Here is a 21,103-nt window from a genome sequence, read left to right on the forward strand (position 1 = left end):
CATGCAGGCTCCAGCTGATGGGACATGTGTGTCCCTGCCAGCTATCCTGCCAGGCTGGGACCAGGCTGGGGCAGGAGCTCCCCAGTCACCTCACCACGTGTCTCCTTGGGAAAATATGGGACTCCAGGTCTGAGATGAAACCTATTGTGGCACCTCTGTGATGCCACACATGTAACTGTGGGTTTCTGTGCTGAGTGCTTATAGATTTTTCTAGTTGTTGATGGTAATATGTAAAAATCTTGACTTTTCCTGTTCATACTCGCTTCAGAATGCCAAGGACAGGATGTGCAGTGTCACTGTGGTGACTGCACACAGCTGAATTGTAAAAGACATTTTAAAGAACATTCTGCAGTAGAGATCTTGAGATGTACCTGAGGGGCTTGAAAAATCACTTTCTGTGCTGTTCAGTGCAGGAGAGCAGCCTGCTTTATCTGGAATCAGAGATCTGCACATTCAGAGCTGATTGCTCCTTGCTGTCACACTGGCTGCTATGGCCAGCACTGGTACCCTCCCATTTCTGCAGCCAAGGTCACCAACACCCCTGTCCTTTGCTTCCTGCAGATTGATTATTTCAACAACCAGGTTATCGTGGACCTGGTGGAGCAGCAGCACAAAGGGATCATTGCCATTCTGGATGATGCCTGCATGAACGTGGGCAAAGTCACGGATGAGATGTTCCTCGAGGCCCTCAACAGCAAACTGGGGAAGCACGCTCACTTCTCCAGCAGGAAGGTAACCCGCAGACCCTGCTGTCCTCTGCTGTCCCTTCCCCACGTTCTGAGGAGGGATGGAAATGAGGAAAAGGGGTTTAGGGAGGGCTGGGTTGGAATCGCTGCGACTGAGTGTGAGATGAGGAGGCCGGAGCAGCTCCAGCCGCAGAGGAGCCCGGCAGAGGGAGCTCCAGCCCATCCAGTGCCTCATCCCTTTTATTCCGGGATAAAAGGAGCCTGAGCTCGTGCCTTGACATATCATGATGTCATCTGGAACCAATCGATACGCCGGCTCGGCCCACGTGTTGTTCTTCCCAGGCTGCTCTAATACATAGTGACAGTGAAATTATTCACACTCCTGCATTATTACAGCGCTGTGATTTGGGCTTTTTTCATCCTCATTGGCTGCAGAACGTGCTCGTCTCCCTCTGCACCTCAGAGCACCCAGGCCCCTCGCCTGCCTTTGTCTGGGCTACAATGGGCGAATTAAAAGGCTTCATTTATTCCTCACTTGGCAGCAGATTGCAAAATGGTCACCAGCCTGATTAATTTGAGAATCTTTCACACGGAGTAATCAAATAAGGGCCTTTAGTTTGATCTGTCTCTACTCAGAAACGTTGTCTAAAATGCATGGCTCAGAGTGCTGGTCCCCCCTGCTCCCTCCCACCCCAGCACAATATTTTATGTAGGTCAGAAGTACCAAATTAGCCTGGTTGTGTAAGATATGTGCTAAAGGCTGCCTCTGGGAGGCCTGGGATAAACAATGGATCTGGCTGGGGCTGTCTGAGGAGAGGCCAGGATGAAAGTAAACCAAAACCACTTTTTCCTCCCAGATAATGATTTTCCTTAAATGCCCTTTTGCTGCAGCACACCTGATGCACACCTGCCAGGTGTACCTGAGCTCAGGGAGGGGGACAGGGAGCTTGATTCCAGTCTTGACCCAGATTTCACGTGCCTGAGCAATGACGTGGAACATTCTGAGAAAACTCACATCAAAATAAGTGTGAGGCCTGGCCTGGGTTCCTGTTTGAATACAAACTGCTTCCTGCAGTGGTAGTACTGGTGGGATGAAGTCTGGGATCCTCTGCAGCAGGATGCTGGGGCCTGGTCCAGTTTCTGGAGCTGTCTGGTCAGTGGATGTCAGAGAGGAGTTTGGTTTCTGTTCTGTCCTTGCTCCCACATCTGCCCAGGGGAAGGGGCTCTGCCACAGAGGGAGCAGGTGGTCCTTTAGTGCAGTGGCAGAAGGGGATGGAATTTCAGGAGGTGCTATGGGAGGCTATAAAATGAACATTTAAAAATAAAATCTGCTCAAGTCCTTGCCTTTGGGAGTCCCCTCCCAGCAAGGAGACGTTAAAGGGCAGCATTGCCAGCTGCAGCACTCCTCAGCAGGAGGTGGCGTTGTCACAAACTGCCTGCACAGGCTAAGAGGGAGGCAAGGAATCCTGCTGTAAATAATGTTTATGGAGGGGCTGATGGATCTGCCTGGCTTGCTAATTTCTAGTTAAATCAATAGAGCCTTGAAAACATTGACCCATAAACCTCTCAGCATAATTATTATCTTTTCTCCCATCTCTGTAGACATCCCAGCACCTCAGAGCTCTTCTTCAGTCCCACCCAGAGCTGCTGTGGGAAGCCTGAACCTTCTGAGCCAGGCTTTTCTAACTTGGATTAAAACAAAGAGCTTGATTCCACTGATGCCCTGCCTTTGCAGACTGCAGTGGTTCCATGCAGATCCTGTAAAGTTCCACACAGATGGGAGCTGTTCCCAAGGAGTTAACGTGCATGTGTTGGGAACAGCTCCCATCCCTCAGCCCAGTTCATGCTCCACTGCTCCCTGCAGAGCATGCTGCACACAGGCTCCATGTGGAGGAGCTCTGGGGGGCTGTGGTGCCCTAAATAGTCGTGTCCTACTTTGTGTACCCGGCTGCTCTGAGCTGCCACAGTGGAGGAATCACTGCCCTTGTCCTGGGCAAGGCCAAGCGAGCCAGGACAATGCAGCTTAACACTTCCACCAGCAGAATTTGTGCAGAATTTTGTGTTCCTGGAGCATGGGGTGTCCTCCTCGGGTTTGTCTAGTGCTAATCTGGATGTGCAGATGTGCCAGCTGTTCTAGGGGCCCTTCCCAAGATCACCATTTGTATCCTCAACCTCTCCAAGTTCCATTGATTTTCTGTTGATATTATACTTTGGAAGGATCAAGGGCAGTGACAGACAGTCCATGAATGCCTCAATCTTCAAATTGTGGAGAGCATCAATCTCAACAAACTGCTTGTGAAGGGAAGAGTATCAGAAGGTCCATTCCAGTTCTGTTGTTGTGTCTCCTGGGACACTGGACAGTGGTGAATGCCCAAGTGAGAGCCCAATTCAGGACAAATGTGTACTGATAACTTGACAGGCTCCCATTGTGCAGGCACCTGCAGCCCAGGAACCTCCTGGTCTTCTTAACAGGGTTTTTGTGTGGTCTTCTTGGTTTTTAAATCAACAAAGAATTCCACAGCTCAGATATTCAAGTGAAGAGCTCCTTTCTCCCTGTTTCCCTCCTCCCTTTTCCATTTTAGATTACACCTCTCACCTCCAGTTTTTAAATGGCAAAACACATTTTTCTTTGTCTTCCACTACATCATCTCCACATGTTTTGCCATCATCTCTGGCATTTCTTTCCTTACCTGGGGCAGCTGAGTTTGTTGGCCCATCCTCCAGGGCAGTCAGTCACAGGGGATGGGTTTTGCCCTTTAAGCCTCTCCCTGTTCTCCATGTCCATGTTGAGATGAATGAGGTCTGTTAGGATCCCTGTTGAGTCAGGAAGGGATGGTTTGGGGCCCATCAGTTCCTGTGAACTTTGCCCTTTCCCAGTGGGAGTCCCTGCCCTGCTGGGGAGTTCCATTTGCTCTGCTTTGCCCTCATTTGGCTGTTCCCAGCCAGCCCTCAGTGACTGAGTGCCCCCACCCAGCCCTCTGACCTTCCCCTGCCCTCAGATTATGGCTCATTTCAGATGCTGTGAAAGCACAGGCTCAGGGCAGGCTCCCACAGGATTCCCATCTTTCCAACACCTTTCTCCTGTCTTTACTCACCCTTGGATGCTGTGAGCTGTCAGTGAGGAGCCTCCTGGAAGGGCTCACAGAATCCCAGGCAGGTGATCCACTGTATCAATGTTCTTGCTGGTCTTTTTTTCACTCATTTCAAGTGGTTTGTTCAGGAAGCACAAAGTTTAGACAGAATCACTCCTTTGGAAAAAGCCAAACCAGCAAACAACAAAATCCCTGCTTGCTGTTATGGCTCCTTCCAGCCTCTCAGAGCTGGGTGAGCTTTCAGAGGAGCTTGTGCTGCCAGCTGTGCCCTGCCTGGTAGCACAGACACATTTCTGTTGCCATTTGGTATCTACCCCTTTTATTGACTTGTTGGTTTGAGCTGTGTGTTTGGGTAGCTGAAAAAGGCACTCCCCAGGCCCCTGCTGGGAGCAAAGCTGCAGCAAGAAAAATGCCTTTGTTTCCCTGGCATTGCCTCCTGTCTTCATTTTCCCTGTGTTCTGCTGCACCTTGGTCATCCATCAGCTCTGCAGCTCCTGGTGCTCCCTGCTCCTGCCCTGCTGGACTCCCCACACCTCCCCTTGGTACTCACACTCCTTGGGCTCCTCCTTCTGATTCATTTTGTGTAAAATATATTCTGGTTTGTTCACCCCTTCTTACAGTCTGAGCCAATCTATTCTGTGTTCCTGGACACAGGTGAATTTTGGAGTGTATCTCCCTGCTTCTAATCATCCTTCCTGCACTTTATTTCAACCATGATAATTTCCTCTTTTATTTCTCCAAGACTTTTTGTGGATAGCAGATATCTGCTCATAGCCCTTGGTGTTGTTAAATTCTGCCTGCAAAGACTTAATTCATCTCCTGCTCCTTTTGCCTATAACAAAATCCTCATTCTTATCTCATACTCCCTTTTTAATTAAGCCAACCCTGATGGATTTTTTGGCTCCTGCTATTCCTGAATGTGTTACAGGCACTGCTGCTGAGCAGCTGCCATGTGGACACTGGGCAGAAGGGATGGGATGGGATGGGATGGGATGGGATGGGATGGGATGGGATGGGATGGGATGGGATGGGATGGGATGGGATGGGATGGGATGGGATGGGATGGGATGGGTGGGATGGGATGGGATGGGATGGGATGGGATGGGATGGGATGGGATGGGATGGGATGGGATGGGATGGGTGGGATGGGATGGGATGGGATGGGATGGGATGGGATGGGATGGGTGGGATGGGATGGGATGGGATGGGATGGGTGGGATGGGATGGGATGGGATGGGATGGGATGGGATGGGATGGGATGGGAATTTGAGCCTGGAACAGTGGGTCTGCAGGGGGTTCCCTGTTTGAGGGGTGTCAGATGACCAGGAGGGGTCTGGGACTGAGCAAGCCTTGCTGCTGTCACATTTCTCTGCAGTTACACTGCAATGGCAAAAAAACATAAAGGAAGACTTAAAAAAGTAATAAATCAACTCGTGGGTGCAATGTTTCTCTACAGGCACGAGTGTTCTATTTGCATAATGGTGTTTCTGGGATAGTATCAATTTCTTCATGAAATTATAGGCTCTTGCAGCTTCATTTGTACAAGCACATGTTCTTACAGTGCATCCATGAAAACATTTTCCAGCAGTGGCTTTCACATCTGCACATGCACACAGAAAGTGGAATTCCTGTAGTTCCCAGTGCTATTTTGAAGGCAGGTTGCTCTTCCATGGAGCTTGTAAATCCAGGGCTGGTGTTTTAATATCAATCCATGGGTGGTATTTTAATGTATGTGAATTTGTTTCAGCTTTGTGCCACAGACAAAACGCTGGAGTTTGACAGAGATTTCCGGATCAAGCACTACGCCGGGGATGTGATGTGAGTTTCCTTCTGAAATAAAGCTGCACATTTTAGTTTTGTCTTCCCAGCAGCTCTGAAGTGGCACAATATTCTGATTTACTGCTGCTTCTGGTGCAAGCCAGAATAGCTGTCACACACAATTACAGAGTGCAGCACTTGCTTATCAATTAAATCTTCTGCTGGTGCCTTGCTCTACAGAGGGGGAATTTGTACTTGGAGTGAAACAAAAGGAGAGTGAGGGGTGAGGGGAGAGCAGTGCTCCAGGGGAAGGAAAAGGGAAAAAAGGCAGCAGTGTTTATGCAAGAAAGCTACACTGAGCTAATAAAGTCTGGTTTAGACATCTGTTTGGTGTGATTATATAACTCTGGCTTTAAATTCTCCAATCAGTTGGAGCAGGCTGGGAGCCCAGGGGAGAGATAACCTGCAGGAGGGATCAGGGCAGGAGGGTTGGGAAGTGTTTGCCTGGAGCCTGCAGGAACAAGTGCAGGAGGTGACAGCACTGGGAAGGGAGAGTGAGTGAAAGTGAAGGATGCACATGGTAGAAACCATTTGGTGTGTGGAATGTCACTGGAGTAATTGAATGATTTAGAATTTGTGTAACTTCCCATGTCAGAAGAAAGGGAGTTACTAAAGGAAGAATTAATGATTTCTTTTACCTTGGGATTAATTTTACCTTTAATTTCCAAGAACAACCAGTGTGATCAGATTGGAGCCCAAATACCACAAGCAGGTTATCTTCTGGAGTCTTTGCTGAGCAGTTCCTGACAGACATTTCTGATTTTAGAGGGTTTTGGGGGAGAAAATACAAAGTGCTGTCTTAGTGGCTGAACCTTCTGAACTGCCCATGGCTGACAAATGGTGTAAAAGAAAACTGAAATGTGGAAGGAATCACAGATAGTTCAGGCCCAAGACTTGAGGATGGTGAGGCCCTGGCACAGGGTGCCCAGAGCAGCTGGGGCTGCCCCTGCATCCCTGGCATTGCCCAAGGCCAGGCTGGACACTGGGGCTTGGAGCAGCCTGGGACAGTGGGAGGTGTCCCTGCCATGGCAGGGGTGGCACTGGATGCCATTTGAAAGACCCTGTTCCATGACTCTGGGATTTGAGGATGGCTCCATACAGGGATTTGCAGGCTGTGGGGTGATCCCAGAGTCTGTAGGTCGGGTGCAGCTTCCCAGGGTGGGATCTGGAGCTCAGGAAACATCTGCATGGGAGTCACTGAATGGGGAGACTTTGGATCTTTTCTGAGAGGACAGAGCACTGCCTGCCTTGAGAGCTGGAGGAGATGAAATCCTGGAACAGTGACCTCCTCCAGTGGTGCTCCTGTGGGAGCAGAGGAAGGAAGGAATCTAAAGTGTGTGTGTGTGTTTCTGTGTGTGCTGACTTCCAGTGCAGCTCCCAGTCACTACTCAGAGGCTGCTCAGGAATTCAGACTCTCTGCTGAGAGAGGGGCAGACTGCAGAGATTGAAAAACAAACCTGAATTTCTCTAGGATTTAACACAAACACACACACCCTGTTTGGAGACAGAATCCTGAGTGTAAATCCTGAATTTGGGCCTTCTACCCCCTACCCAGGTGCTGTGAGGTGTCTCAGCCAGCACCTGCACAGCTCCAGGAGCTCTCTGAGGCCAGGGGTGCTGTTCTGTGCTGGAGCTCTCTGCAGCCAGGGGTGCTGTTCCTGTACTGGAGCTCTCTGCAGCCAGGGGTGCTGTTCCTGCTCCAGGAGCTCTCTGCAGCCAGGGGTGCTGTTCTGTGCTGGAGCTCTCTGCAGCCAGGGGTGCTGTTCTGTACTGGAGCTCTCTGAGGCCAGGGGTGCTGTTCCTGTTCCTGGAGCTCTCTGCAGCCAGGGGTGCTGTTCCTGTTCCAGGAGCTCTCTGCAGCCAGGGGTGCTGTTCCTGTTCCAGGAGCTCTCTGCAGCCAGGGGTGCTGTTCTGTGCTGGAGCTCTCTGCAGCCAGGGGTGCTGTTCTGTGCTGGAGCTCTCTGAGGCCAGGGGTGCTGTTCTGTACTGGAGCTCTCTGAGGCCAGGGGTGCTGTTCCTGTGCTGGAGCTCTCTGCAGCCAGGTGTGCTGTTCCTGTTTGAGGAGCTCTCTGCAGCCAGGGGTGCTGTTCCTGTGCTGGAGCTCTCTGCAGCCAGGGGTGCTGTTCTGTGCTGGAGCTCTCTGAGGCCAGGGGTGCTGTTCCTGGAGCTCTCTGCAGCCAGGTGTGCTGTTCCTGTTCCTGGAGCTCTCTGCAGCCAGGGGTGCTGTTCCTGTCCTGGAGCTCTCTGAGGCCAGGGGTGCTGTTCTGTGCTGGAGCTCTCTGCAGCCAGGGGTGCTGTTCCTGTTCCTGGAGCTCTCTGCAGCCAGGGGTGCTGTTCCTGTACTGGAGCTCTCTGCAGCCAGGGGTGCTGTTCCTGCTCCAGGAGCTCTCTGCAGCCAGGGGTGCTGTTCCTGTACTGGAGCTCTCTGCAGCCAGGGGTGCTGTTCCTGCTCCAGGAGCTCTCTGCAGCCAGGGGTGCTGTTCTGTACTGGAGCTCTCTGAGGCCAGGTGTGCTGTTCCTGTCCTGGAGCTCTCTGCAGCCAGGGGTGCTGTTCCTGTTCCTGGAGCTCTCTGCAGCCAGGTGTGCTGTTCCTGTGCTGGAGCTCTCTGCAGCCAGGGGTGCTGTTCCTGTACTGGAGCTCTCTGCAGCCAGGGGTGCTGTTCCTGAGCTGGAGGTGGGAGCTGGGCCCAAGGATCCAATCCCACACTCTGCTCCTGCAGCATTAGGACAGGCTGGGAGCAGGGCTGGATTAGCATCTGCTGGGTCTGTAGGAGTGCAGGGATGCTGATTCCACAGCTACCAGCAGCTCACAGAAGGACTTTGCTACTTTGCAATTAACTCTGGCTTTCCTTCATTTTTAGTTACTCTGTCACTGGATTCATTGATAAAAACAAGGACACATTATTTCAAGACTTCAAACGCCTCATGTACAACAGGTAAGGATTTTAATGAGGTGAATTTTAATCTGATTTGTCAGAATCCTTTTTTGTGGAGTGATGCTATCAGAGACTCAGGTTTTCAGTGCAGTGTGTGTGAATAAGCACATTGCTTTGGGATTTGATCTTTGTACATCTCCCACAACCCAGAGGCTGTCTGTTGGATTTTTCAGGTTAAAGTCCTTATTCTGTACATGTTTCTGTTCTGATGCAGCCTTTAATTGAACAGAATTTAAAGTGGGGTTTTTTTGAAACCAACTGATGGTGCAATCAAGATAGTGCAGAGCTTGCTTGTGCTGCCTGATTTGTCATGAACCCATTGCAGATTTACCATCACTGCTCTGTCTCTAATCAGTGCTGAAGATGCTGGGGAGCTTTGGTCAACAGAAGAAATCCTCAGCCCCACCTAAACCACTCTTTTGAAAGAAATGAGGGGATAGCTGTGAATCCTTTCATGTCTGCAGTGATGTGAGAAGTGCAAACCATGAGGGCACGTGTTGGGCAAGCAAAAGTTGCCTTGAGAAGCAGATTTGAAATCCTGTCAGAATGTGGGTGGAAGTCCTCATGGAGCTGTTTTTCTTCACGTCCTCATTTTGTAATCTGCAGCTTTCAGGGGCTCTGCTCAGAGGACAGTGGTCACAAACACCCTGCAGGCTCTGTGTACCTGGACAGATGTTAAATTTGTCTGCAGCCCTTTGGGCTGACTGGCTGTGCTCCCCTGAGCACTCCCACTGTTCCTGTTTTCAACACTTCCCATTGACCAGAAACCTTGCAAAATATTTGCTGTGTGGTTTTATCAAATTTAGCCTGTTTTCTGTGAAGTCTCTGGAAAATCCTGTTCCCAAACACCACTTCCAGCACATTAAAGCCTTGGACAGATTGGCCATTAGATTGCTGTAAATGTGCTCAGTTTCTGTTTGTTCCTGAGCTCTTGCCATCCATCAGGGCCAGTTTACCTCACCCTGATCTCTTCAGAAATGCAGGCTCAAGTGTATAAATTACTTAATATATCAAGAGAGGTGCAGAAATGCAGCTTAAACACAGGTGACAGGTTCTAAGGGAGGGTGGTGTGGGTCTCCCTCTCCTTTGTGTGCATTAAATTCTTTCTGTTGTGTCAGTGAGGCAGCCCCTGCCTTTGATGGATCATTATGTGGGATTTTCTCTCTCCTATTCCTGCACACCCTGATCTGGAGGGAGAATGTGCTGGTTGTTTTTCCAGAATGTTCAGCTGAAAGCTTGAACTTGCTCTTAAGAGCATGAAATGTTTTGCCCAGGGGTCTCACCCTGGCTTGGGTGATGCCCTGTGAGCTGGAAGCAGCAGTGGGTCTGGGTACAACCAACTGTTGGATTGTCAGTGCAGTGGAATTAAAGAGATTCTCTTGTAGCTCCAACCCTGTGTTGAAGATGATGTGGCCTGAGGGGAAACTGAGCATCACTGAGGTCACCAAGAGACCTCTGACAGCAGCTACTCTGTTCAAGAACTCCATGATTGCCCTGGTGGACAACCTGACACTGAAGGTAAAGATTCCTGTTTCAAAATTGACATCTGGTGAGAAGAGTGTGGCTTCTCCCTGGAGAGATTCCCAGCCTCCCATTGCTGCCATCCATCAGGAGCTAAGCTGATCAAAGGCAGAGCAGCCTTGTCTGTGCCAAACAGGCTTTGGCTGGGCAGGCCTGGAGGGAGGGTCACCTCCATCCCCCATGATGAAGGTGGATTTTTGGCTCCTCCATGGCCAGTGCATCTTTCACTTGTAGGAAAGCCAGTCTGTCTTAGGGTTGTGGTTGTGGTTCCAAGTCAAATTCACTGGGAGGTTCCTGTGTGAGTCTCAATGTAGTCCTCTCCTTTTCTTTACCTGTCCTAAACTTTCATCATCATCATCATCATCATCATCATCATCATCATCATCATTATTATTATTGTTGTTGTTGTTGTTGTTATTATTATTATTATATCATGTTTAGCAAAGCTCTTTGGGCAGAGGGCCCAGAGGATGCTGTTCATGGTTCAGAGGTTCTCTCTGGTTTCCCATGCCAGTGGGAATGCAATACAGACCTGTGTGAGCTCCTTCTTTCCTCCCCTTTGCCATGCCAGAGGGTGAGGAGGGAAGGATTTTACTTCAGCCCATATTTCAGTTTGATGGCAGAAGGCTTTGCTGGGGCAAGCACCACATTGAGAGATGGAAGGTGGGGAAGGGGATGCTCTGGGAGGGGCTGTGGAGCAGCCCTGGGAGCTGAGCTGGGGTCCCTGAGCAGCACTGGGGTGTTACTGGAGCTGGGTGGCCTTGCTGGGCTCCTGGCACTGGGGCACAGCCCACAGGAGATGAACAGAGAGCCCAGGGTGCTGGGGTGTGCTCACATGCAGAATAATTAAGCAATGAGTGCTCTGGGTGTCTTCTCAGGAGCTGTGGGAGCAAAGGAGATGGGTCAGAGCACAGCACCCAGTGCTGGCTGTGCACAGCAGACAGAGCTGCCCTCCCTTCTTGTGTCCAGGGTTAGGACATGGAATCACACCTGATTTATGGGGCCTCCCCAGAGGGTGCTGGGCACTGCCCAGGCTCCCCAGGGAATGGTCCCAGCCCAGGAGCAGCTGGACAATGCTCCAGGGGTGGCATTGTGCAGAGCCAGGAGTTTGAATGATCTCTGGGGGTCCTCCCAACAAAGGATATTCTGGGATTCCATGATTCTGTGTTTTGTGTTGCTGTACAGGAGTGGGTTTGATCTGAGCTCTGCAGGAGGGTCTGGGACCCACCAAAGCTGCCTGGAGGTGCCAGCTGGGCCCCAGTGGGGAGTGGAGCCCCGTGGCTCCCCCCAGAATGATTTGCCTCAGAGCTCCTGAGAAGATCCCCCTGTGAGTCCAGCCCAAGGCCAGGCCTTGCTAAAATAGGCACCAGCAGTGAAAATTCAGAGAGTGCCTGTGGAGGCAGAGAGGAGCTTTCTGGATGGCAAATCATGGGCTGCCAGAGCTGGAAGGGGGCTGTGACCCTGCTGGGCATGGGCACAGACTTTAGTCTGGTTCCCAAGGAGTCAAAACTGATCTGATCTGTCCATCTTCCAAATAATCTGCTGGCTGGCCCTGAATCTGGTACAGGTGTCAGGAGAGCCAGGAACCCAGGGAGTTGCTTTGTGTTGTGAGAGGAGCACTTGTGGAAGGGAAAGTTTCTCCTTGGTGCTGTTATTGCAGGTCTGGTCCTACAAAGTGGCCGTGGTCACTTGTGCCCAGCCCAGTGTGGGGAGCCTGGGGCAGCCCAGGAGGGGTTCAGGACAGAAAGAATCCCTGGGGTGCTGTGAGGGGGCTGTGATCAGGGCACAGCAGGGAGCTGGGAGCAGGCAAGTTCAGCAGGCATCCATGGAAAAACTTCCTTTCCTTGTTTATTGGAAAAATTATTCCAGGCCACCTGGTAGGTGTAAAAATAGAATAGTTCAGAGAATACTGTGCACTGTGGAGGTTTGAACAATCCCTGCAGCTCCCAGCAGGGCATGGAGAGTTTAAATCCCACCTTATCCATCTTGAATCAGTGGGTACCAGCATTGCTCACTGAAGGCTGCCTGGCTTGGGTGGAATTAATTTACTTCAATCCATTTATCATCAGTATCTCCATAATAATTGCCAGCCTTTCCAGGGGTAGGCACAAGCAGGAGCTGTTTCCAAGTCAAATTCACTGGGAGGTTCCTGAGACAGTCTCAGTGTAGTCCTTTCCCTTTCTTTACCTGTCCTAAGCTTTCATTGAGAAACTTGCATTGAAGCTGTTGGTGTTTTTGTGATTTTCTGTTGAATAGCAATGAAGAAAAGAAGATTTCATCAGTATTGAGATACCAGAGATGATAAGCATAATTTAAACTCAGTGTGCTCCAAGACCAGATTTCTTGGAGTCACAGAATTGTTCAGGCTGGAAAAGCTCTCTGAGACTGAGTCCAACTTATCCCCAGCATGACCAGGGCCACCACTGACCCCTCAAGTGCCACATCCACACCTTTTTGAACACTTGCAGGGATGAGGACTCCACCACTGCCCTGGGCAGCCTCTTCCAGGGCTTGACAACCCTTTCCATAAAGGAATTTTCCCAATATCCAAACTGAACCTCCCCTGGCCCAGCCTGAGGCTGTTCCCTCTCCTCCTGTCCCTGTTCCCTGAGAGCAGAGCCTGACCCCCCTGGCTGTCCCCTCCTGGCAGGAGCTGTGTGGGTGAAACTCATCCTGCAGCCAGGCCAGTGTCATTTTAAAGGGTCTAAATTTTGGGGAGGTTCCTTAGACAAAACCCCTGAACACAAACTTTGTGTACTTCAGGCAGTAATTCAGAGTGCAGACAGAGCCCTGAGCATCTCTGTGAGGTGACTTTTAGGACAGTTAATGATATGTACATGTCATTAGCAAGCAATGATTGGGTATTCAGGCCATGCCAGCAAGATGCTGGTCATGCACAAGGAGCTGGATGCTCAGCCTCAGTCTCTGCACACTTGGCTCTTCCTTCTGCTGGGCTGGAAGCTGTGCTGGTGAAGGCACTCTCTGTTTTGGGTACCCCATCCCTGCAGTTCCAGGTGTTCTCATCCTTTCCTGGGGCTGTTACTCATTTTTCCTGTGCTGAATTTGGGAATGAAGCTGCACTAGTGGGGAATCAACAGTGACACTCTCTGTGTGTCTTGACTGTGGCTTGGACCCTGCAGGACTTTTTTGGGAAGCCTGTGGTCACAGCTGATGGAAACAGCTCTGAACACAGGGTTGCACAAACTGCTGAGGTCCAGGGATGCCAGAGGAATAAAATTCCTTAGGGGAGGTAACAGCAGTTCATGTTATTCTCAGCTCTTTCTCAAAAAACCAAGTTGCAGATAGGCTTGAGTTTTGTGCAGCTTGAGCTGATGGTTTATTGACATTTCCTGGTGTGCCAGTGCATTCAGTGCTCCTTGTCTCACCTGGGCTGCTCTGCCTCAGAGCTTCTCTGAAAACTCCTCTACACCACATTTACATGCTCAGTTTCTGCAGTCCTCAACAGGGTGGCAGCCCAAGAGCTCCTCTTTATTGATATTCCTGTTTGGCCTCCCTGGAAAGCTGCAGGGCTTTGGCTGTAGCAAGAGAATCTTCAAACCCTCCTTTGGGGGAATAGTGTCCAAAAGTGCCAATTTAAATAACAATAATCTTGAAATTTTAGAATTATAAAGTCTGGAAAATACATTTAATTAAGATCATTGAATTTAACCATCAGCTCAGCACCACCAGAATATCAAAGTCTCCAGTAGTGCAGCATTAAAGTTATTTAACTTCTCTGCTATTTAAAATATCAAACTTTAAAATTCTCTTTTGTTGCTATTCTGGTTTAAACCTGAATTTTGGTGGTGAGGCAGAGCTCTGCAGTCTCTGAGAGGAGGGGCAGGTGTTGAGGTCACTGGGATGCCTCAAGAGCTTCCCTAGGGTCAGTGCCATGGCACTGGTGTTGTTAACAGTGCAGGGGCTGTTCTCAAAGCTGGTTTTAATTTCAGCTTCTGCAAACACAAGCCCATATGGAGACACTGGAAATGTCACACCTCCAATCCTGGGGGCAGTTTTGGGGCTCCCAGAACAGGAAAGACACAGAGGGGCTGGAGCATGTCCAGAGAAGGGAATGGAGCTGGGAAGGGGCTGGAGCTGCAGGAGGGGCTGAGGGAGCTGGGAAGGGGCTGGAGCCCCAGGAGGGGCTGAGGGAGCTGGGAAGGGTCTGGAGCCCCAGGAGGGGCTGAGGGAGCTGGGCAGGGTCTGGAGCCCCAGGAGGGGCTGAGGGAGCTGGGCAGGGGCTGAGCCTGGAGCAAAGGAGGCTCAGGGGGCCCTTGTGGCTCTGCACAGCTCCTGCCAGGAGGGCACAGCCGGGGGGGCCGGGCTGTGCTCCAGGGAACAGGGACAGGAGCAGAGGGAACGGCCTCAGGCTGGGCCAGGGCAGCTCAGGATGGATATTTGGACAATTTATTGATGGAGAAGGTGCTCAGGCACTGGCACAGCTGCCCAGGGCAGTGATGGACTCCCCATCCCTGAGGGATTTAAAAGCCATGTGGATGTGGCACTTGGGGACAGGGGGCAGTGGTGGCCTTGGCAGTGCTGGGATCAGCTGGATTTGATGATCTCAGAGAGCTTTTCCAGCCTGAACAATTCTGTGATTCCATGAAATCTGGTTTTGGAGCACACTGAGTTTAAATTATGCTTATCAGCACAGGTATCTCAATGCTGCTGAAATCCTCCAGATTTCCAGGGTCTTTTGGGCAAAAGCTTCCTGTAGGTAGGAAAAAGTACAATGTTTTTTCCAAAACCAAACCACTCAAAACAAAAACTGGCTTTTCCTGTTGCTGTGTGCCATTTCTCAAGAACATGTTTTACTGCCCAAGCCCTTTTCTGTGTGGTGGATTATTTTGGGTGGCTGTTTTGTAAATCCTGACACAGGAAGCCCTGTGGCTGCCCCAGCTGTGACTGACAATCTTCTCTGGGGACTCTTTGAACATGCATCTCCTCCTTATTTCTTTTCTTTTTTTCCTCCTCCTCCTCTGTGACTCCTTTTGTCTGACTCTTCCTTCCATCCAGGCTGACAGGCTTCACCTCTGCTAAGTGATAATGTCATCATTGTGACTGATTGGACACATCCAGCACAAATTTGTCTGTCCTGTCCCATCCTTTCTCTCATGTAAGGAGCTATAAAGTACAGAAAAGGGACCCCTCAAGAAAGAGTTTGTTTAGGGTGCAATGGCTTAAAACTGGCTTGGTTTCTTTTTAACACTTAAATCTAAAAGCTTGATGGAAAAAATAAAATCAGCTGCAATTAAACATCCAAAGAGCTTTCAGAGCTGGGGCCTTTGTGTCTCTGCATTTCAGTTCTTCCCTTTACAAACTGCACTTCTATGACAGCAAGAATGGGAGCTGCATAATTATCCCCCTGAAGAGCTGGGGCTTGGGGATTTGGAAGCATGGAATAATCTACTTTAGAATTTACTCCTGGAGCTGTCGTTTCTGAGAGGCTTTAATTACACTGTAATTGCACTGATAGATGATCTCTGTCTGTGCAGGCACTTCCCATTCCTGCTTTCCAAAGGATTTCAGCCTTTTTATATCAAATGCAGGCACAGTCACTGCCCTCTGTGCTGGACCTGAAGTCACAGATTTGAGGGGTTTTGAGGGGTTTTGAGGGGTTTTGCATTTGGGAGTGGCAGAGCTGTGCCTGTGCTGGGGGATCCTGTGGCATCATGAGGAACAGCTGGGACCTGGCTGCTGCTGTGTCAGCAGTGAACAGTGGCACTCCTGGAATTCCTGCTCCTAATGACATGTCCAGAGAAGCTGGGGCTGCCCCATCCCTGCAAGTGTCCAGGGCCAGGTTGGAGCCACCTGGGATTGTGGAAGGTGATTCCTGCCCATGGCAGGGGTGGCTCTGGGTGATCTTCACAGTCCCCTCCAACCCAAACCATTCCATGGTGATTTAATTTGGATGCTCTGTGCCCAAGGCTTTGCAGTTCTGTGGAATATTTGTGATATCAACCCCTTCCAGGGCTTTAGATGATTTATACTCATCCTGCCACCAGATGCAGCACAGGGCAGGTCTGACCCCATCTGTGGGTTGGAAAAGGGCTTTATCCAACATGGAAGAGGCAGTGGCTTGTGGCAGCATTCAGGATAGGAGGCTTTGCTTTCCAAGGTCTGCCTTTCTTGGCCCATTCATGCCTCACACTCATCTCTGGGCTGGTCCAGGGCTGCAAAGCTTCAGGTTGTGTCAGGACTAGCCAGGACAGCCATGGATGATCCTGTTCCCTCAGCATTACTGAAGGGAAATGACAATTTGAGGCCTTTCATGTTATCCTGAGTTTGGATAACATGAAAGGATAACATGAGTTTGGGTAAGTGACCTCAAATCATAGAAATAAAGCTGAATAGACAAATCATAGGAAGTAGGGCTGGGGGGGACCTTGGGAGTGCACCAAATTCACCTCCTGTTTGAGGACACCTCTGCCTGTATCTTCCCTTTGCAGGCTCCCCACTGATGGATGTTCCCTTCTTCCCACAGGCATTCTGTTCCTACTCCTTGTTTTCCTGAAGCTTAATTTGAATTTTTATACTGTGCTTAAAACCATGACTTCTTTGTCCTAAAGCTGAATGTTTGCATTTCCTCATATGCATCCTTTAAATACACAAAATCTCCCACCAGAGAGGTTCTGTGCCTCCTTGGTCCTTCTAGGCTAAACCCAGAATTCCTCTGAGTCACATTTGCTGGATTTTTGATCTTTCTTGTTCTTTCTTGCCCTGACTCACATTCCCACTTGAACTGCAGTGCCCTGGCTGCATGAGATGCTCAGAGAACTAGAAATGTGTTGGGGTTTTTGTCTTGAAAATTTCCTGTTCCTGTGTCCTTTCCTAGAAAAACATGGAAACATGGATTTGCCTCACATCAGCTGGAGCTTCTGGATCTCTTTAGCACCAGGCTCAAATCAGTTTTTCATTCTTTATTAACCAACTCAAATCAGTTTTTCATTCTTTCTTAACCAACTCTTTCTGATAAATGTGGAACTTTGCATTTGTTCTCATTAAATTAATCCCTTTTTTCCCCCAGACCATTCCTCCCTTTTGTGAGTCCTTGAGGCCATCCAGGAGTGCTGGAACAGAACAGGCTCCTCTGGAGAATTCCTGGGCTGTCCCTTTTGGGATCCCTCAGTTCCTCAGGGCAGTGTTAGAGGTGGTTTCCCAGCCATTGCTGAAAGGTCACTGCTGGTTATCAGCTGTGGTTATCAAAGGTGACATTTTGTCACGTTCAGATGTCACCCAGGCTGGTTTTCTCCCTTTATCCCCATGTCAGAGCTGCCTTTGGAATGCTGCAGTTGGTGTGCATCTGGGATGTTCTCTGACAGTCTCTGGCCATACTGGGCCCTACTGGGATCCTCTTGGAGCTCTCTCTGAGGCTGAGGCTGGGTGGGCTCTGCCAGCCTGCAGGATGTGCCACTCCTTTTGCAAGGGCCACTTAAGTTTTATCTGTTAATGTTTGAAAAATACAATTTGTAAAGCCACAGTGGGCTTTAGGTGATGCTGTGCCAGAGGAGGGTCAGGCTGGATCTCAGGGAAAGGTTCTGCCCCCAGAGGGTGCTGGCACTGCCCAGGCTCCCCAGGGAATGGTCTGGAGGCTGCCAGAGCTCCAGGAGCTCTCAGGGATGCCCAGGGTGGGATTATTGAGGTGTCTGTGCAGGAGTTGGGCTGGATGATCCTTGAGGTCTAACTCAGAATGTTTTGTGGTTCTCTGATTATTAATTGCTTTTCCACACACCAATAAATTTAGGAGTGGGATAGCAAAGACCAGCCATGAAGAGGAAGAAATGAATGAACTCCAAAAGCCAGTGGGATGAAAGTACATAAGTTTAAAGGCTTTGTAGCCATCCCCCAAGGCTGGTGCTGGTTACAGATCATATTGGCCTAAACAAAAGCTACCTTTAATCTCATCAAAATGAAAGCAAACATCAAAATGCTCCAACAGAGCTGTGTGTGGCTGACCTCAGGGTGCAGGAGGGCTGGCAGGGAAAGGAGTGTGACCCTGTGGGACTCACCCAGGGTCAGCCCCAGCAGCACAGGGCAGGACTTCTGCAGGGTGGAGTGAAGCCACCTGTCCCCATTCCACCTTCCCAGATGGTGCAGAAAGGGGAACTCACGTGCTGGTGGTCTGTGTGTGTGCTGAGGAAGGGCTGTGTTTGTGCTGGTGGTCTGTGTGTGTGCTGAGGAAGGGCTGGGCTGGAGGCAGCTGGGTTTGGGGCTCCATCATTTCCATTGTTCAGCTGTGTTGGAGCTGGGGGTGTTTGACTTGGCTCAGCACAGGTAAAAGTGTGGAGTTACCAGGCTGCTTTTGGAGCAGGCAAAGGCATATCCAACAGGACAGTGAATTCCATGAATTCCATGGGTTTGATATCTTTTCTGAGGACTGATGCTGTTATCCTCACAGTAGGAGGAGGGGAATGTGGTGCTGGGCAGGTGCACAGCTGTGATGGTGTTCACAGGGGTCATAGGATGAGGGAAGAGATGAGAATGTTGACTCCATGTTTCAGAAAACTTAATTTATTATTTTATGATATACATTCTATTAAAACTATACTAAAAAAATAGAAGAAAAGATTTCATCAAAAAGCTAGCTAAGAATAGAAAAAGAATAGAATAATAAGAAAAGCTTGTGTCTCAGACAGAAAGTCTGAGCCAGCTGACTGTGATTGGCCATTAATTAGAAACAACCACATGAGACCAATCCCAGATGCACCTGTTGCATTCCACAGCAGCAGATAACCATTGGTTACATTTTGTTCCTGAGGCCTCTCAGCTTTTCAGGAGAAAAAATCCTAAAGAAAGGATTTTTCAGAAAATGTGTCTGACACACAGCAAAGGCCAGTGGAGCTCCAGTGGGGAACATGTGGCTCCTGTAAGGGTGTGAAGGAGGAGAACATTGAATCACAGAATCAGCCAGGGTGGAAAAGACCTTTGAGACCACTGAGTCCTTCCTATGACCTAACACCACCTTGTCACAGACATCTTTTATGGAAAATCCTTTCCTTAGGATTTTTCCTCCTGAGAAGCTGAGAGGCCTCAGGAACAAAATGTAACCAATGGTTATCTGCTGCTGTGGAATGCAACAGGTGCAGCTGGGATTGGCCTATGTTGGATGTTTGTAATTAATGGCCAATCACAGCCCAGCTGGCTTGGACACAGAGCCTGAGACACAAGCCTTTGTTATCATTCTTTGCTATTCTATTCTTAGCCAGCCTTCTGATGAAATCCTTTCTTCTGTTCTTTTAGTATAGTTTTAATGTAATATATAACATAAAATAATAAATCAAGCCTTCTGAAACATGGAGTCAGATCCTTGTCTCTTCCCTCATCCTGTGAACACCATCACACCACCTTGTCACCCAGACCATGGCACTCAGTGCCACATCCAGGCTTTCCTTAAACTGTTATTGTCACTTCTGTTTTAACTTGATTGTGCCGAGCAGGTTAAAACAGAAGTGGTGGGCTGAGCTCCCGGCTGCTGCAGGAAGGGCTGTGTCTCAGCCAGGGTGTTCTGCCAGGGTGACACTGCTCTCCTCTGTCCCCAGGAGCCCTACTACGTGCGCTGCATCAAGCCCAACGACAAGAAGTCCCCTCAGCTGTTTGACGAGGAGCGCTGCCGGCACCAGGTGGAGTACCTGGGGCTGCTGGAGAACGTGCGCGTGCGCCGCGCCGGCTTCGCCTACCGCCAGAGCTACGAGAAATTCCTGCACAGGTGAGACAGAGCCTGCCTGGAGAGAAACAGGCAGCCCCTGGCCCAGGGAGTGACTCCATTGCTTCAGACCTAGGGAGGGACTGGCAGCTGACTCCATTGGTTCAGACCTAAGGAGTGATTGGCAGCTGACTCCATTGGTTCAGACCTAGGGAGCGATTGGCAGCTGACTCCATTGATTGAGACCTAAGGAGTGATTGGCAGCTGACTCCATTGGTTCAGAAGGCTGAATAATTGCTTTGTTAAAACTGTATTATCATTGAAACAGGACGAGCCCTGTGGCAGGGAGAAATGATGAGGAGGACTCCATCTTATCACAGGCTAATTAATTACTTTATTATCCTATATTATTCTATACTATATTACATTACATCTAAACTGAATCTGCCCAGCACTCACTCTGCACACACTGCCCAGAATCTCATGGCTGTCAGTGACAGTCCTGACACACACACACACCCCTGGCCCTGACAGGCCAAGGAAACAAAACTCCATCACTGTGGGTAAACATTCTCCATGTTGCATTCTACTTTGGCACAACACAGGCACAGCAAATGAGATAAGAATTGTTTTTCCTTTGTCTGAGGTTCAGAGAATGTGAAACCCAGAAATATCCTTGGGAAGAATTGTGCCCTTGCTTTTCTCTGTGAAGAGAAATATTATATTACATTATACTATACTATACTATACTATACTATACTATACTATACTATACTATACTATACTATATTAAATTATAAACTAAAGAAAACTCATGACAGTCTCCCAACAGTCAGGACACAGCTTTTCCCCCAATTGGCCAAGGAAACAAAACAATCCTCAGCAGAATCCAATTGACAAATCATTTTGGGTAAAGAATCTTCCTGACACATTCCACGTGTGCAAAAACAACAGGAGCAGCAAGTAGAGATAAGAATTGTTTTCTTCTCTCTGTGCTTCTCCAGGAAAAATCCTGTGAGAGAGAATTATCTCTCTCTCTCTGTTCAGAGAATGTGAATGCCACAGGCTGCCAGGTACTGCCCATCTCCTGGGGCTGTGCTTGGTTTAAATCATCTCCTGGATAGGCTGAAACAGATCCCACAGGAGCGTGGGTGCCAAGGTGGCCTCTCTGCTTCTGCTGTGCCCAGGTGGCCACTCTGGTTCAGCTGTGCTGAGGTGCTTGTGCTGCTCAGGCTCAGCTCTGCTGAAACTCACTGTCTGTGTTAATCTGCAGGGGGAATGTGTAATGAGGAGCTTCCCCCGAGTATCACCCTAAAACCTGAGCTAATTAACTGGTGTTTTTTCTCTGAATTGGCTAATTGTTGCAGCAAGAGGTGGTGTGTCTGGGGGAGCACGTGATGGTGCATG

The 21,103-nt window shown here is 49.5% G+C and overlaps 1 protein-coding gene across 1 annotated transcript in view; it reads left to right on the plus strand.

Moving 5' to 3' along the window:
* The window catches only part of MYO1D (myosin ID), a 171,254-nt gene that overhangs the window by 47,209 nt on the left and 102,942 nt on the right, over positions 1-21,103 (plus strand). Inside the window, exons 11-15 of the mRNA XM_054649462.2 lie at positions 562-732; positions 5,526-5,596; positions 8,458-8,532; positions 9,918-10,050; positions 19,593-19,759. Of these exons, the coding sequence (XP_054505437.1) occupies positions 562-732; positions 5,526-5,596; positions 8,458-8,532; positions 9,918-10,050; positions 19,593-19,759 (617 nt within the window). The remainder of the gene's footprint in view (positions 1-561; positions 733-5,525; positions 5,597-8,457; positions 8,533-9,917; positions 10,051-19,592; positions 19,760-21,103) is intronic.

Source organism: Agelaius phoeniceus, chromosome 26 (genome assembly GCF_051311805.1).
Source record: "Agelaius phoeniceus isolate bAgePho1 chromosome 26, bAgePho1.hap1, whole genome shotgun sequence".
Taxonomy (NCBI): Eukaryota; Metazoa; Chordata; class Aves; order Passeriformes; family Icteridae; genus Agelaius; species Agelaius phoeniceus.